The sequence below is a fragment of the Austrofundulus limnaeus genome, unplaced genomic scaffold, assembly GCF_001266775.1.
Source record: "Austrofundulus limnaeus strain Quisiro unplaced genomic scaffold, Austrofundulus_limnaeus-1.0 Scaffold2, whole genome shotgun sequence".
Classification (NCBI taxonomy): domain Eukaryota; kingdom Metazoa; phylum Chordata; class Actinopteri; order Cyprinodontiformes; family Rivulidae; genus Austrofundulus; species Austrofundulus limnaeus.
In genome coordinates, this window is record NW_013952404.1 from 6,184,756 (window position 1) to 6,199,302 (window position 14,547).

At 41.1% G+C, this 14,547-nt stretch overlaps 2 protein-coding genes across 3 annotated transcripts in view; one reads left to right on the forward strand and one right to left on the reverse strand.

The window, feature by feature from the left end:
- Positions 1–6: 6 nt before the first annotated feature.
- On the forward strand, positions 7–8,770 carry ngb (neuroglobin). Of its 2 annotated transcripts, XM_014013072.1 has the most exons (5): positions 7–775; positions 859–1,077; positions 1,478–1,586; positions 1,680–1,799; positions 2,882–8,770. In XM_014013072.1, the coding sequence occupies exons 2-5, from the start codon at positions 980–982 to the stop codon at positions 3,041–3,043; spliced, it is 489 nt and encodes a 162-aa protein (XP_013868526.1). In that variant the 5' UTR covers positions 7–775; positions 859–979; the 3' UTR covers positions 3,044–8,770. The 2 variants fall into 2 exon arrangements, with proteins under 2 accessions (XP_013868526.1, XP_013868519.1); XM_014013065.1 differs by having other exon boundaries at positions 7–1,077.
- tmem63c (transmembrane protein 63C) overlaps positions 8,085–14,547 on the reverse strand; it is a gene marked incomplete at its 5' end in the record, with an annotated part of 29,184 nt that continues 22,721 nt past the window's right edge. The window contains 4 exon segments of the mRNA XM_014013056.1: positions 8,085–10,862; positions 12,357–12,431; positions 12,552–12,664; positions 12,756–12,923. Of these exon segments, the coding sequence (XP_013868510.1) occupies positions 10,632–10,862; positions 12,357–12,431; positions 12,552–12,664; positions 12,756–12,923 (587 nt within the window). The 3' untranslated portion in view covers positions 8,085–10,631.

Sequence of the window (14,547 nt, forward strand, 5' to 3'; positions counted from 1 at the left end):
GTGTGTGTGTGTGTGTGTGTGTGTGTGTGTGTGTGTGTGTGTGTGTGTGTAAGCTGAGAAAAAGACAGAAACGCATCTCGTTTAGATTAATGAGGGGCTGCGCGCTCGGCCGCTGAACATTATGATCACTGCTGTTTGAGGAGTGGCTCTGCAAAAGGTAGACGAGCAATGTAATTTCACCCAGGTGGTGCGTTCAGGTCTCCAGTGATTGTAGTCTTTATAAAGTCCCACGCATTTCATTTTGTAAATGCATGGGTGGCAAATGTAGGCAGCTGAGGAAACATCTCAGAATAGGCAACCGTAAACCAGCAATTGTGATATACATATTCAGAATGTGGTTATTTTGCTGTTCTTCCTTATTTCTTGTTTAATGTACTTGATTATAATGTGAAAAGTCCTGCAGGAAAGTTTCCGTGTGCAYGCACTACTTAGTCCTCGGTTCACCTGCAGGAGGAGCTGTGGCTCGCTGCAGTCTCTCTGTAGCTGTGGAGCAGAAGAGAGAGATCCCTTTTTTTCCTCCTTCAGTGGCATGAATAATATCCCCAGTGCCGGAGAGAAAGAGAGCGTATCAAGAGGCGAAAGATAGCCGTCGCTGTGACAGACAAGAGCGTGGCACAACTTGTCTTCCTGACGGCACCGTAGGGCCAGTGGTGGGGAAGAGAGAGCGAGTGGAGCAGAGTGTCAGGCTGCACATCAAAAGCACACTCACACACTCACACAGAAACAGGGCAGATCGCTCCAGGAGAAGTTCAGGGAGAGGACTGACCTCAGAAAGGTACAGTATGATCATTTCTGCTGCAGCCGTGCCACCATTTTTTTCAGATCTGAAACAATCAGATGTGTGATGTTTGCACATAGTTTTCCAGGTGGGGTCGGCAGAAGTTCTGTTCGTGGTTTCTCCCGACCTGAGCCCTGTTGTCCTGTAGAGGAGCTGTGTGTCTCCCCTGCAGAGGAACTTGTCTCTGTGCTCGCAGAGACGATGGGGGAGCTCTCAGTGAAAGACAAGGAGCTGATACGAGACAGCTGGGAGAGCCTGGGCAAGAATAAAGTTCCTCACGGGGTCATCATGTTCACCAGGTAATACTCCTGCATCAGATGAAGCAGTAGAAGCATTTCAAATAGTTTTTTTTTATTTTTGTATTTTTTTTGGCTTTCCGCTGATGTGATACAGTTCATTCTGTTGCAATTTCAGGATTTCATGTGTTGTTTCTTAATAGCTGTGGTGCCAGCCAGAATATGTGACTCAGGTGTGCGGAGCGAGATAAGCTTTGCTGCACTCTTTCCCATGCAGGAACCAGAGGCTTGACTTGTTGCTTGGCGACAGACTGCAATAATCCACATTTACTTTGAGACAGCTGCAGCCAAATCAGACAGGAGCAGGAGCGATCTACAGGCTGATTTTATGTCTTTAAAAAAAAAAGAAAAAACAAACTGTGCCGTTCATGTTTAAAATCGGGGGTTATTTGTTGTGTGGCAGATTGTTCGAGCTGGACCCTGAGCTCCCCAGTCTGTTCAACTACAGTAAAAACTGTGGTTCCAAACAAGACTGCCTCTCCAGTCCTGAATTCCTGGACCACGTCACCAAGGTGAACACTGTTCCCCACGGCCGATACAGAAATCATGTATGACTTTGTGCAGTTTTGACAATGGTTTTCATGTGTTTGCCACTATAACTGCAGGTGATGCTTGTGATCGATGCAGCCATCAGCCACCTGGATGATCTTCACTCCTTGGAGGAATTCCTGGTCAACCTCGGGAAGAAGCACCAGGCAGTGGGAGTCAGCACGCAGTCATTTGCTGTAGGACAAGCATTTCTCTGATAGCACTTAAGGGATCCATGATTAGTTGTAACATTAGACTTTATTTGATAAACATACAGTATATATTTAACTGTAAAATAAAGACTGTAAAAATACTGTAGGCTGTTTAGTTTTTATAATTTTTAAACTAAAAGGTTAAAAATATATTACATGGACGGGGCCATTTTATTTATACGCAAAGCATTCTGGGTAAATGATGACGTGCGTAGGTCCTCGGTGCGAGGCTGCTAGCGAGCTATATCCACCCTGAAGGTTAATCTTGGACAATATCTGATGATCGACTCTTTTAAATGAAACCAGAGAGCGTTGACAGAGAGGAGAAGGTAGAAATGACTCAACCTGTAACTGAAAATATGGATGGAGGACAACAGAGCTGCTTCATGGAAGAAGAACCTCAGCTTAGCCTGTTAGCTTTAGCGTTAATCCCGACGCTATCACCATATATGTATATTAGCTCAGTGCTACACATTCTCCTCTCGTCACTGAGGTCCTCCATCCGCATGACAGAGAGGGGAACGCAAAAAATGACTCAGCCTGTAACTGAAAATATRGATGGAGGACCTCAGTTTAGCTTGTTTGTCGCGCTAACGCTGAGCTAATACATATAAGGCAATATAGCGTCGGCGCTAAAGCTAACAGGCTAAGTTGAGGTTCTTCTACCATGAAGCAGCTCTGTTGTCCTCCATCTATATTTTCAGTTACAGGCTGAGTCATTTCTACCTTCTCCTCTCTGTCAACGCTCTCTGGTTTCATTTAAAAGAGCCAATCGTCAGATATTGTCCAAGATTAACCTTCAGGGTGGATATAGCTCGCTAGCAGCCTCGCACCGATGACCTCTCCATGTCATCATTTACCCAGAATGCTTTGTGTGTAAATAAAATGGCTCCGTCCGTGTTAAAATAAATATTTTAAAAATTTACAAAACTAAACATCCTACAGTATTTTTAGTCTTTATTTTACAGTTAAAATATATTTATCAAATAAAGTCTAATGTTACAACTAATCAGGGATCCCTTTCATAAGGAGAGGTACTCTTCTAAGCGTGTGTTTGACTCCTTCAGGTGTTGGGGGAGGCCCTTCTCTTCATGCTGCAGTGCAGCCTGGGCCAGGCCTACACGGCACCGCTGCGTCAAGCCTGGCTCAACATGTACAGCATCGTGGTGGCCACGATGAGCCGAGGGTGGGCCAAGAACGAGGAGGACAAGGAGGACWAGGCCGACTGAGGCGCGCAGCGGGAGCTCCTGAGCATTGGCTGTCAGATCATCAACAACGGTTGCCATGGAATAAGGTTGTGTAACTGTGCAGCACTGTGGCTTTGGCTGCTTTGCATTTGCTCTGGGAGTTGGGTTGTTTAGAATAACCAATGTATGGTGTAGTTACACTTTAAATTCAGACCGGGTGACTGCAGAGTTTATTTTCTTTGCCGTGGAAATTTAGCTTCCATCCAGTGCTGTTGTGAGAGTCCGAGTCAGCCGGCTAGAGAAGCATCGGGGATCACTTCTGAGTCTCTTTGTACAGAATAGCTTTGATATATATTTACTCAAACAATAACAGTGACTTTAGTGGTCTTTGTGGTGTATCTTAAAAGAGCTGCACACTTTTAAAACTATATAAATAACMTTTCAGCATCACACACTCAAACTGTGACTGTTAACTGTGGTCAGCAACAGGCAGCTCTTTATTCATCTGAAACACTCAACCTTGTGGGACAATGCAATGTGATTTCACAGAAAAAATTCAGATCTGACTGTACGCGTGTGTTTTTAGAATTAATGGTACACAAGTTATTTTTGTTCATGACTGTGTTATTTGAAGTTTACTAAATGTTAATCAAAAGCTACTGACAAGAACTGTTATACTTTCTGATAGCTTTTATTTTCAGTGATTTACGACTGTTAAGGTGTCCGTGTACACCTTACTCAACGTGAGTTGTGATCCTCTCCTCATTTGAGGTTTTGAGTGTGTCAGTAGGCGTCTAATGACTGTTAAAATCAAACCAATAGACTGTTACGTGATCTTTAGCGTTTGACTGTGAAGGGCAAATTGAAAGAGTTGTAACTCTGTTTCTTGGCTAGCAGTCTCAATTTGTTGTGAAGTAATTTTGCTGTGTTGTAGTTATGCTCCTGAATTGCATTGTCGTGCTACAAATGTAGTATTACCTCTCAGAGTGGCCTGTGTTACTCAAACATATGTGAACGTGAGGCTTTGCAATGAGCATTTTCAAATGCCTCCATGACACTGTATCATCAACCTTATTGGTGAGAAAGCCAAGTAAAAAAGTTGTGCCAAGTATTAGATAACACCATTCAACTGTTAATCCAAGCTACTGATATGTGGCTGTGTTTCCTTTTGTCCGTATTTGTATTTATAAAGTTTATTTTTATATTCTGAACTGTATGTGTTGTGAAATAGCATTACCCAAATGTCAAGCAACACATCCATCTGACATGTTCTGATCAGGTTACTTTTRATCAGAACTTGAATAATTTAAAGAAACCATTCAGATGTTTTAAAGTAGGGTTTTGTGAAAATGTTCATTTCTTTCCTGTTGTAGATAAATTTTTGGTCAACCKCAGTTTGRATGAAGAGTTTGATTATGCTGAAATGATGATCTAATGGCTCATCTAGGCAGAGCCTAGACCAAAGTGGACTACAGCTGCCTTTAAACACTTCCAATCTCATGGCTAATTGAAGAGTTAATCAAGCAGAAATATTATAATATTCTGGCAAGCAATGCTCCAGGTTGCACAAGRAGAGGTACAGCTAGCTGCTGTCGTGATTTGTGCTTATATAAAATTTTATATTGTGGGTATTTTAAATTACAGTTAAACAAATGACACAAAGACAAAATATGTTTTACGTGGYCATGCAATATTTACTTTTCTCTGATAGAAGTAACAAAGATACTTCTATTATTTAGTTAACTCTAATGAAAAACAAAACATAACATGCTCTACAGATGTTTTTTTCATTAGTTAACATTTTGACTCTAAGCAAAGTTCCTGTGGGACAGTGAGGCATTAACTAACTAAAACRTTAAGAATAACATAAGGATAGTTGTTGTTGTTTATAGCCCACTGAAGTACACAGCACAGCTGCTGCCTAACGATTAACAAGATAACTTTACATTTAGACTTTTATAATATTTTTAATTAAAAAAAGTTTACAACCTTCAAATTAACTTATATAAACAAACCACAACTAAACCTGTGCTGAATCTATATCAGCAAATAATACAAACCACATTTAATTTACCCCTTTAAAACATTAAAGTCAATAACATTGCGGAAGAAACAAGCATTAGCACTGTTAGCTGCTGTCTACACCCCATAGAAAAAAACGTTAGCAGAATGCTAATTTTTTCAAAACACTCAAGCAGTGAAAACATATTTTCTTGATATTTTACAACAAAGAAGTTAATTTACTTACATTTTTTTAGATGTTTGCTCAATGTTACGTCTGTTTTCACAAAGTCCTTCAGAACAATACAGTAGTAAATAATCTAGAGCCTCCTAGTAGATTGCAGGGAGTCATTTCAACATCTTGCCTCTACCAAAGAAGAATCACTTTTATCTTTTCACAGTTTATCTTTTTTAATAAAGCTTTTATCACTTTATTAAAATAATAAAGTGAGTAGTTACAAACTTTTATTTGGAAATGGAAAAAATAAATGAGTTATACAGTTTTAATTTTTCAAATTTGTGTTCATGTTCATCGCTGTGAAATTTTTGAGAATAGCTTTGTTTTCAGATGGTAGCATTCCAGTTTGGTCTTGGCCACCAACRAGCCTTTACATCCTCAGTCCAGTTCAAATTAAACTTTATTTAGACAAAACGAGATTGCTCGAAGAACAATCTACAACAGATAATAAATGTTCACSACCTTTCCACAGAACCCSACTTCAAAGCATTTAAACCATTGCTTTAATGTGCAATTCTTATGGAAACTGTAAAACCAGGGTTTTCTGTTGGAACTGTTTTATCCAGTCTGTACTCGGACCTCCCCACAGGTGTAATGTTTAACTGTCTGCATTTTGTAGTAACTCTTTTTCCTGTAAGTATCAGTTAGCAGCTCTATGCAGCTTGTTTTCTGCCACATTTCTGTTTTAAACTGACAGTAAGCGTTTTTAGGTGACATGTTTCAGTGTGTATACTGTCTACCTCATCATTATCAGCTGCTATCGAACAGTGATGATTTCACCTAGTTATCAACCAAAAACTCACATTACTGTTAGAGTTGTTACAAGCACTTGTAGTAAAAGAAATCCCTTATTCCGGTTCAAAGAACATGCTATGTGTTTACCTTATACTAAATAAAGTGATCTGTGGGTATTTCACTGCTAAACGAGGTCGGCGTGTTTTTCACAGGCCACAAAGTCGTCGGCTTTTCAGACCAATCACACGATGCCCGACTTCGTTCCCGCCGACGGGCCGTCCACGAGTTACGTAAGAGCCGAGCGGTGAGTCGGCTCGTCGCCTTCAGCTGCAGAGACGAGGGCGACTTCATGCCCGTCAGCACGCTTTACTCATGCAGCTGTGCAACGCCACGACGTTTGCAGAATGTCTCACACACACACACACACACACACACACACTCAGTTTGGTTTTGTTCCTGCTAAAGTCCAGTCCATGAGTTGGCTGACTGTTCTGCTGAAGTGGCCTTAATCTGTCTCTCTGTGCAGCCCCACAGTGTCTGCCTGTACCAGARCGGTCTGCTGGATTTGTTTTGCCTTCATGCTCCACGTCTTGGTGCAGTTTGTCTCATCGCTGGGCTCCACGGYCACTCGACTGTTTCGTTTCCAACTCAAACTGAAACATCTGATAAGCTGCTGCCTAAAAAAAAATCACTTTCTTAAACGAGCAATAATTAATTAATCAGGTCCTATAGATGCTTACCTGTGCTCGCCATCAGGGCTGTCATCTGGAGGGGAGTCTCAGAAAAGACGACACGCGTTTTTAGAAAGTCTGCAACGTGTTTTAGAGTCAAGGGGGACATTGAATGTTGTCATGGCAACTATTAAGTGATGGCCGTATATGTGTGTGTGTGTGTGTGAGCTTGATGGAGAAGGAAAGCAAAGCAAAGCTCGCTCAATCACTCATCCTAAAACGACACAGGAGAACCTCGCCGCTGCAGCACAAACCTGCCAGGCAACCACCACAATAATCCAGTTAGGCTTTTTTTCTTTCACATGGCTCATATGATGGATTAGAAACTACTTCCTGCAGCAGGAGGCTGAGACATTTTCTATTCTGAGCATCTGGGCAGGAGAGAGGCAGGCTGCACTCCCAGAGGAATTCACCTTTCACAGAGACAGGCTCCCGGCAGTTGCCACGGGGGACAGGGGAAATGTCAAGTTGTCTTTTTCTCCTCTTCTTTCATAACTCAAAGCACTGAAGAAGTCCTGTGTTTAATAAAAGGCAGGCTGTGTTTCTTCCCTTCTGAAAATCCTTTAATTGCTGCAGGAAAATGCTATCTTACTGGTCAGAGTTTGGTGTTTCTTAGAAAAAAAACCTGTCATTTCTACATTTGAAAAGCATCTAATTTAGTGAGCGCCTGCTGCTGCCCGACTTACCCACATTCCTCCTGTACAGAAGGTTGTCTCAGGAGTGGTTTGTATGCAGACACACACCTCGCAGCCAACGTGTGCTTCGATTCTTGAAAAGCCTTTTCCACTAAAAAGAGGACATGGAGTCTGAGACGATCAGCAGGTRCAGACTGGCCCGTTTTAAACAAACGACAGAAGTTATGTTTATCTGTTCCCGTCGAGCAGTAGATGACTGATTTCTGTCTGTTAAATATACGTCCACCAGGCTGGACAGAAATAATCTGCTTTCCAGGAACTCTGAAATCCCGCTGGTTAGTACATCACTTTTTTTCCCTCCTCTATCATTATGTACAAAAATCATGAGTAAAAATTTAAGCAAAGACCATTTCTTCACCAGCTGCAGTAGGACCACAAATTGTTGTTCTTAAGCTTCAGTTTTTGTGAATAAAATAAGCAGATGCTCATCCTGGTTTCTTCAAAATCTCAGCACAAGATTTTTTAAACAAATGTAAAATGGTTTCTTTGAACATCTGACATAAATTAATAGCGGTAAAAACTTTCCTGAAGAGAATGTACAGTACATGTTCTTTTCACAGCAGAAGATTGTAACTAGAAATACAGACCACAATAAAGTAAGTGGACTGAGCCAAATCCGTTTAAATTGTGAAATTGAATACTCTCTCTCTTGGACATACGTAAAACAAACCACAGACTCAAACTCTAAATAACATGTTTATGGTGTTAAAGAGAGGGGAAAATGGGAAAAACCGATAGACCTCAAACAGACATACTGTACAGAAACATTTCTGGTTACAAGAAAACCATTTCCGCAAAAAAAAAGGAACAATCTGTGCACGGTCATTATAGAACTACGTATATCCCAATTCTTTTTAATTGAAATTTTCCAAGAAAAATGAAGCAATCTTTTAGTAAACAAACCCACAGGAGAGGCTGATGACTCACTTCTTGGTCCCAACAGCTTTTGTCAGTGAAGCCACAAAGTTTGGCTTGAATTGAAGCAAAATATGGAATAATTTGATGTCATTTTACAAGAGTTTCAACTTAAATTTCTACAAAATGATTCACACTCAGTCAGATGACAAAATAAATACAGGTCTACACTTACAAGAAGCAAATTATTTTGGTGATAATCTCCAAATAAATGTAGTTATTTGTATTTTCTTTCATGAGGATTGTTCTGTTTGTATAAGACTAGAAGAAGGTGGTTTCTGCTCGTGTCTATATTAAACCAAAGAAGCCCGGAATCAATACTTTTTTTCTGATGAATTTTGTATTTGTAGCTTTCATCTGCAGCATATTTCAGGCCGTGCTGGATTGTCATTCAGAAACGAGGAATATTCCTTCAAGGCACAGCATGAACGTCGACAACAATCAGCGAGCATGATAAAAAAAAGTCCCCAGAATAACTTTAAAGCCTATAAACACTCAGTGAAAAACTTCTTTTTTTTTTGATTGTCCATTTATCCGACAACAAGACTGCACACATTAAAAACTGCTGGGTTTTATGAACTCGATTGCTGGATTAAAGCAAAGGTTTGAGTCGTGAACCTGTTTGAACTTTTACTTTARGATGTAAATAATAAAAGGTAAAACAGTTAATAAAAAATCTTTTAAGGAGATGTTTCATTTGGTTGGCTTTTCTTTACCTTAATTTGCACTATAGACAATGAGTTTGCACCAACAAACTTAGCACAAAAAGTAAGAAAATTTGTGTTTGTTAGATTATATTTTTGTTGTAACAACGCTTCTTGACAATAAATCTTATACCGTTGGAGAGCCTGTTCATTTCTCTTTTAAATGAAGCCAAAATTGTAAGGAACATGCAGTTGTGAGATGAGCAATAGAGCAGAGTATGTCTGTTGTGAGCATGAAACATTTGCCAAATCTCTGCTAATGTCAAACAGCTTGTTTTGCTGTGGCTATAGACTCTTGTTTTGAGCTTCTGGTTCCCCCAGGTGCTGCCATAAGGTACCTGATTATAGATGTATTGCTAAAAAGCATTGCTACAATGAAAAAAACAATCTACCAAACACAAATTTCCTTACTTTTGTACGTTTAGTTGGCACCAACTCAACCTGTAATTATCTAATAACACAGATTTTGGGTTGTTCTTTTTAAACTCAAAGTTTTTTAGTGGCTCTAATTCAACAAATTAGTAGCGTTAAACTTTTTTTTTTGGTAGAAAACTTAACCCGGTGTACTAAGTCAAACTGATAATCCAAACTTGAGTTAAACTACCCAGGGTTAGCTCAGTTCAGATTTAACCCAGCACTGGATTACAAATTAGACTGTTTTTAACCCAGCAGTTTTTAGTGTTCACAAAATTCACCAAATTCACCATGTCATGACCTTTTAGTGGAGTTGAACCATTACAGTATGTTTATATGCTATGTTTCTTCAAAACTGCAATTGCATGGACAAAAATGAAAAATGTGCTCTTATTTTGTTTACTTTGCCCTTCTACAGGAGTGGTATAGACCACCAAACTCTGACTTGGCACGTAAAAAAAACTGCTATTAAATCAAATAATTAGAAAATGCAATTGGATGTTTTTTTTAAGTTCAAAGTAAATATTTAACCCCAGGCCAACACACTTCATCAACAACACCAAGAATTACTGTAGCAAAAATAGCAACCTCAAATTGAAAGAAATTACAAGGAGCTTTTGGCTCAGAAAAGCTGCTTTATGCCTCGGCGGTGAGAATATTAGACAGTGCATCTCCAAGTTCCATTCGGCTCTCCGTCTGTCTGCGCTCTCGCTGCAGATGGCTTCACAACTCGCTGCCCTCACCCTCAGCCCCACGGAGGAAGCACATATCACCCATCGCTGGACCACTCTGTCAGTCTGCCGGGGCAAGCCTGCTTCACACCACCCACTCTGACGGGAACTTTCACCTCCGCTCATGTTTAGGAGGCACAGCATGTCTCTGTTTCCACCCCTCTAACTCGCAGATGAAGCCACAGTTAAAAACAGAATCTTGGAGCTTCTGTTTACCGAACTGGAATCTGTACATTAGTTGGATGGTGTTGAGATGGATGATGTTATCTTGAATTTTATGTTTCCAGCATTTGTATTCTCAGACTTCTTTCCTTGTCAGGTTCCTCATCTCTTCAGACAAACTCAGACAGCTACCTTAAAGTCTGAGCTCAGCCGTGAAAACGCAGCAGTGCAGGATTTAATAACCTGTGTTCCGCGGCTAAAGGACACGTGGAAATGAGTTTTAGAGGGGGGGTGGAATTGGGCGTCACTGGTAGCCGACGGGGCTGTCCATGAGCGGGCTGGAGACCAAAGGGTCTGCGGCGTCTTGGAGTTCGGTCTCACGAGTCTGGGTGTGTTCCTCCTCGGACTCTGCTCCCGCCACTGGGTCGTGACTTGAACTCTGGGAGCTCGCCATGGCGCCATACCCATGGTGAGCCGGGGAGGGCATTGGCGTTAAAGCCAGCTCTGGCTCCAGCAAAACAGACGCCACGAACAGCTGAAGGAAGCAGACCAGAACACAGGTTAGGATTTAGTGTAGGTTTTAGTGCATGTGAGAAGCTGTAGGATGTGAAAGGTGACTGTAGATGTCATGTAGAGGCCATGTTAAACTGAATATGTCTGTTTAAAATGAAGAGTTTTAATTTTTGATTTGAAAATGGAGATGGTGAGAGCGGCTGAAAGCTCACGCTCATAGTGGTCAGACAAGCTGGTGATTGGGTGGAGGAGGGTGACCTGACAGTGTAGGTGGGTGTGTTAATGTGGAGAAGTTATTGAGGGCTTTATAGGTGAGGAGAGGATTTTATAGGAAATGCAAGATTTGATGGGGAGCCAGTGAAGATGCTGCAGGACAGGTGTTATATTACTAGTGGAATGGGTTCTGGAAATGACGTAAGCAGCTGAGTTTTGGGACCAGCTGGATTTTATGGATGGATTTTGCAGGTAAACCAAAAAGAAGGGAGTTACAGTCCTTCTTTTTTCCCTGATTTGGGGGATGAGTCTGGTGGATCCTTCAGGTGGAGCCCTCCCTATCCCAAGATGCATATAAAAATCTGGTGATATAAAAATTTAAAGTTTAAATTGTGTTGTTAGGCTTTTGTCCTTTGCATAGACATGTTTTTACTATTATTCTTGTCAGAAATCATAGTAGTGATCTGATAGTTGCTGAGAGGCAACAGCTCTACCAACTGAGCCACTGTGCCACCTTGTTCATTTATAATATTAATATTTTGCAAATTTTGATCTATTTTCAAACTTAATTGCTTCTGTTTAGCGCTGTCGCATTTGCTAGGTGACAGGACATACGCCGGGGTAAGGGTGGGAATAAAGTTTAAGGCTAGATGATCCAAATTCATTGCCAGTTTCTTCCGGACTTCTGTCCAACAAAGGACCTGGCCCCCATAGACTGGGTAGGCCCTTCAAAGGACGCAGTCCCTGAATTTAGTTTTTATGTTAGGTGAAAGGGATGGATGGAGACCATAAATATTATGGAGGTGAAAGTAGGCGAGTGATGTTAAAGATATGTGATTGAAATGATAACGTGTTGTCTAGGATGACACCCCAGACTCTTAACCAAAGGGATGGGGAAACTGGGATGCTGTCAATAAGAGTGGAAAAGTTATTGGTTTTTGCAAGGGTTGATCTAGTGCAAATGAAAAGAGGCTCAATTTTGTCACTGTTTAGTTTGAAGTTGTTGCTGGTGAACTAGGATCTGATATAATAAAGACAGTCAGACAGTGAGGGGTAAGAGTGTTGGACAGATAGAGCTGGGTGTCATCTGCGTAACAGTGGAATTGGATATAATTTTTTCGAAAGATATTGCCAAGTGGAAAAAGGTAGATGATAAAATTCAGAGAACCAAGGATAGAACCTTGTGGGACACCAGAACAAAGAGAGGATGGATGGTATTTGAGAAACCCCCTTATCAGAAAGACTTGAAAATAGTTTTTTAAAAATTATTATTCATTAAAATGTGTAAAAAGTAGTACTGTACGTTGGAGGCGGTGGTGGATGTCGCCGTGCTCCTGTCTGCATCAGTGAAGGTTCCTGCGGTTGGCTGATCGGACATCTGAAACACATGAAAATTTGAGGGAAAATGTTGAACATATTGCACTAAATATTGGTTATTAATGCATATTTTGTGTGTGGTGGATGTGCAAGTTGGGGTGTGGAATGGGTGGTGGCAGACCTGGTAGCTTGTTGACCTCTCGGGTGTCTTCCTAAGGCACATGCAGAAAAGGTAACAGGCAACACAGGCGATAAGGGAGACTAATGTGAAGAGGGTGATGGGGTGGACTGGACCTGTGATGGGGCAGAAAAACACAAAAATGTGTCACCATATTCCAATAAAACACCGGCGGCTGAGGTAAAGAAACAGTAAAAAGTGAAGTACCTAATCTGAGCACAGAGAAGAAGAGCAGCCAGAACATGCAGAGGATCGGAGCCACGATGACCTGACTGACGGCTGCTCTATGGATTTTCTGGTTGAGTTTGGTGGGAACGTAGGCATAGTAGATGTTGTATCGATCGACCATGTGCTTCAAGATCACGTAAAGCAGACCTGGACAGACAAGTAAAAGATTGTGTTCTTGTAAAACTCATGACAGGGACTCATATGGTAAATCCCAGGTACCCAGGGTTGAGCCTAACAACGTTGAGTCAGGTCGTCTGGACGGGTTCTGCTTTGGTGAAACATTTTGTCTTTTATCTAAAAGACTTCAGTCTGAGGAGATGCAGGTAAACTCAGTCTTATTAGCAGTACCTTCACATAGTGGATCAACCAGTTAGCCACCATAACTGGTTGTTCACATGCAAGTGATTATTACCTCCGCCAAGGGTGAGGTAATGTTTTCGGTCGCGTATGTCTGTCTGTCCGTCTGTCTGTCATTCTGTCTGTGGACAACATTACTCAAAAAATTATGGATGGATTGTCATGACATTTTTATCACATGTGGGTACTGGCTCAGGTAACACACCTTTAATTTTTGGCGATGTTCTGGATCACGATGCGGATACAGGAATTTTTTTTCTTTTAACACTCTGACATCGGCAAAGCTGTGATGCTTTCACGGGGCGTGGGTTTCAAAGTGTCCAGCAGATGGCACTGTAGTATTGGTGTGCCCCTTTGTAACTCTATTACAGGATGGGGGAAATTGGTCTTGGCGGAGGTTTGCACTCTCCGAGTGCTTCTACTTTAGCATGCATCAGGACATCAAGAGATGAACCTGAGTTGTATCTACAAATAATAAACGACAGATACAGTCATCCATTTTCCATGAAATTACCCTGAAATCTTGTTCATAGGTTTATCTAAAGAAATAAGAACGTTTTTTTAAGAAACAGACTTCTAGTAAAGGGGTTAAAGTTGTTTTCCGACAAAAACTGGTTTATCCCTTGTGTTGATGTTGGCTGAAAGTGACTAAGAACAAGGACTGGATGAAAAATTACTGAAAAAGAAAAAAGAATTTTATGTCAGAAATCCAAAAACTCTAGCTTAAGACAGGTGTTCAACCCTGGTCCTTCAGATCCACAATCATCACACTGTATTTCAGTTCAATTCTGTAGAACTTGAAAAGGTAATTGAACCACTGAATCAGGTGTGTTGGAGCAGGAAAACAAGTAAAACAAGCAGGATAGTGGCCCTCGAGGACCAGGGTTGGACACCCCGGACTTAAGACAGCTTAAAAAAAATCTGCAAATGTGCCGGCCTCCAGGAATACGAAATATTAAAAAGAAATGTGACTCAGGATTTTTTACTGTCACTTTAAAGTTTCTTTTTTTAATGTAGTGCTGCCTACATGTCTAAGTACTGGTTCAGGCAGGGTCCTTTGTATACTAAAAACTACTGAAACATCTGAAATTCATGTAGAAGCACAATGTGTGTCTGTGGACGGATTTTTCCTACAATGTAGGGACAATTTCCCCACCAAAAAAAGCAGCCTTGTGGGGACCGAAGTGAATCGTGGGGACCAATGCCAGGTCCCCACGGGTACAAATGCAAATTACGGATGTGGGGTTAGGTTTAGGACCAAGGTTCAGGTTAGTTTTAGGGTCAGGTAGGTACCTGTGAGGTTAATTTTAGGGTAAGTGGTCAGGGTTAGCCTATAAAGTCTAAAAAAAAAGAATGGAAGTCAATGGAAGGTCCCCAAGGGGTTCAAGAACAAACGTGTGTGTGTGTGTGTGTG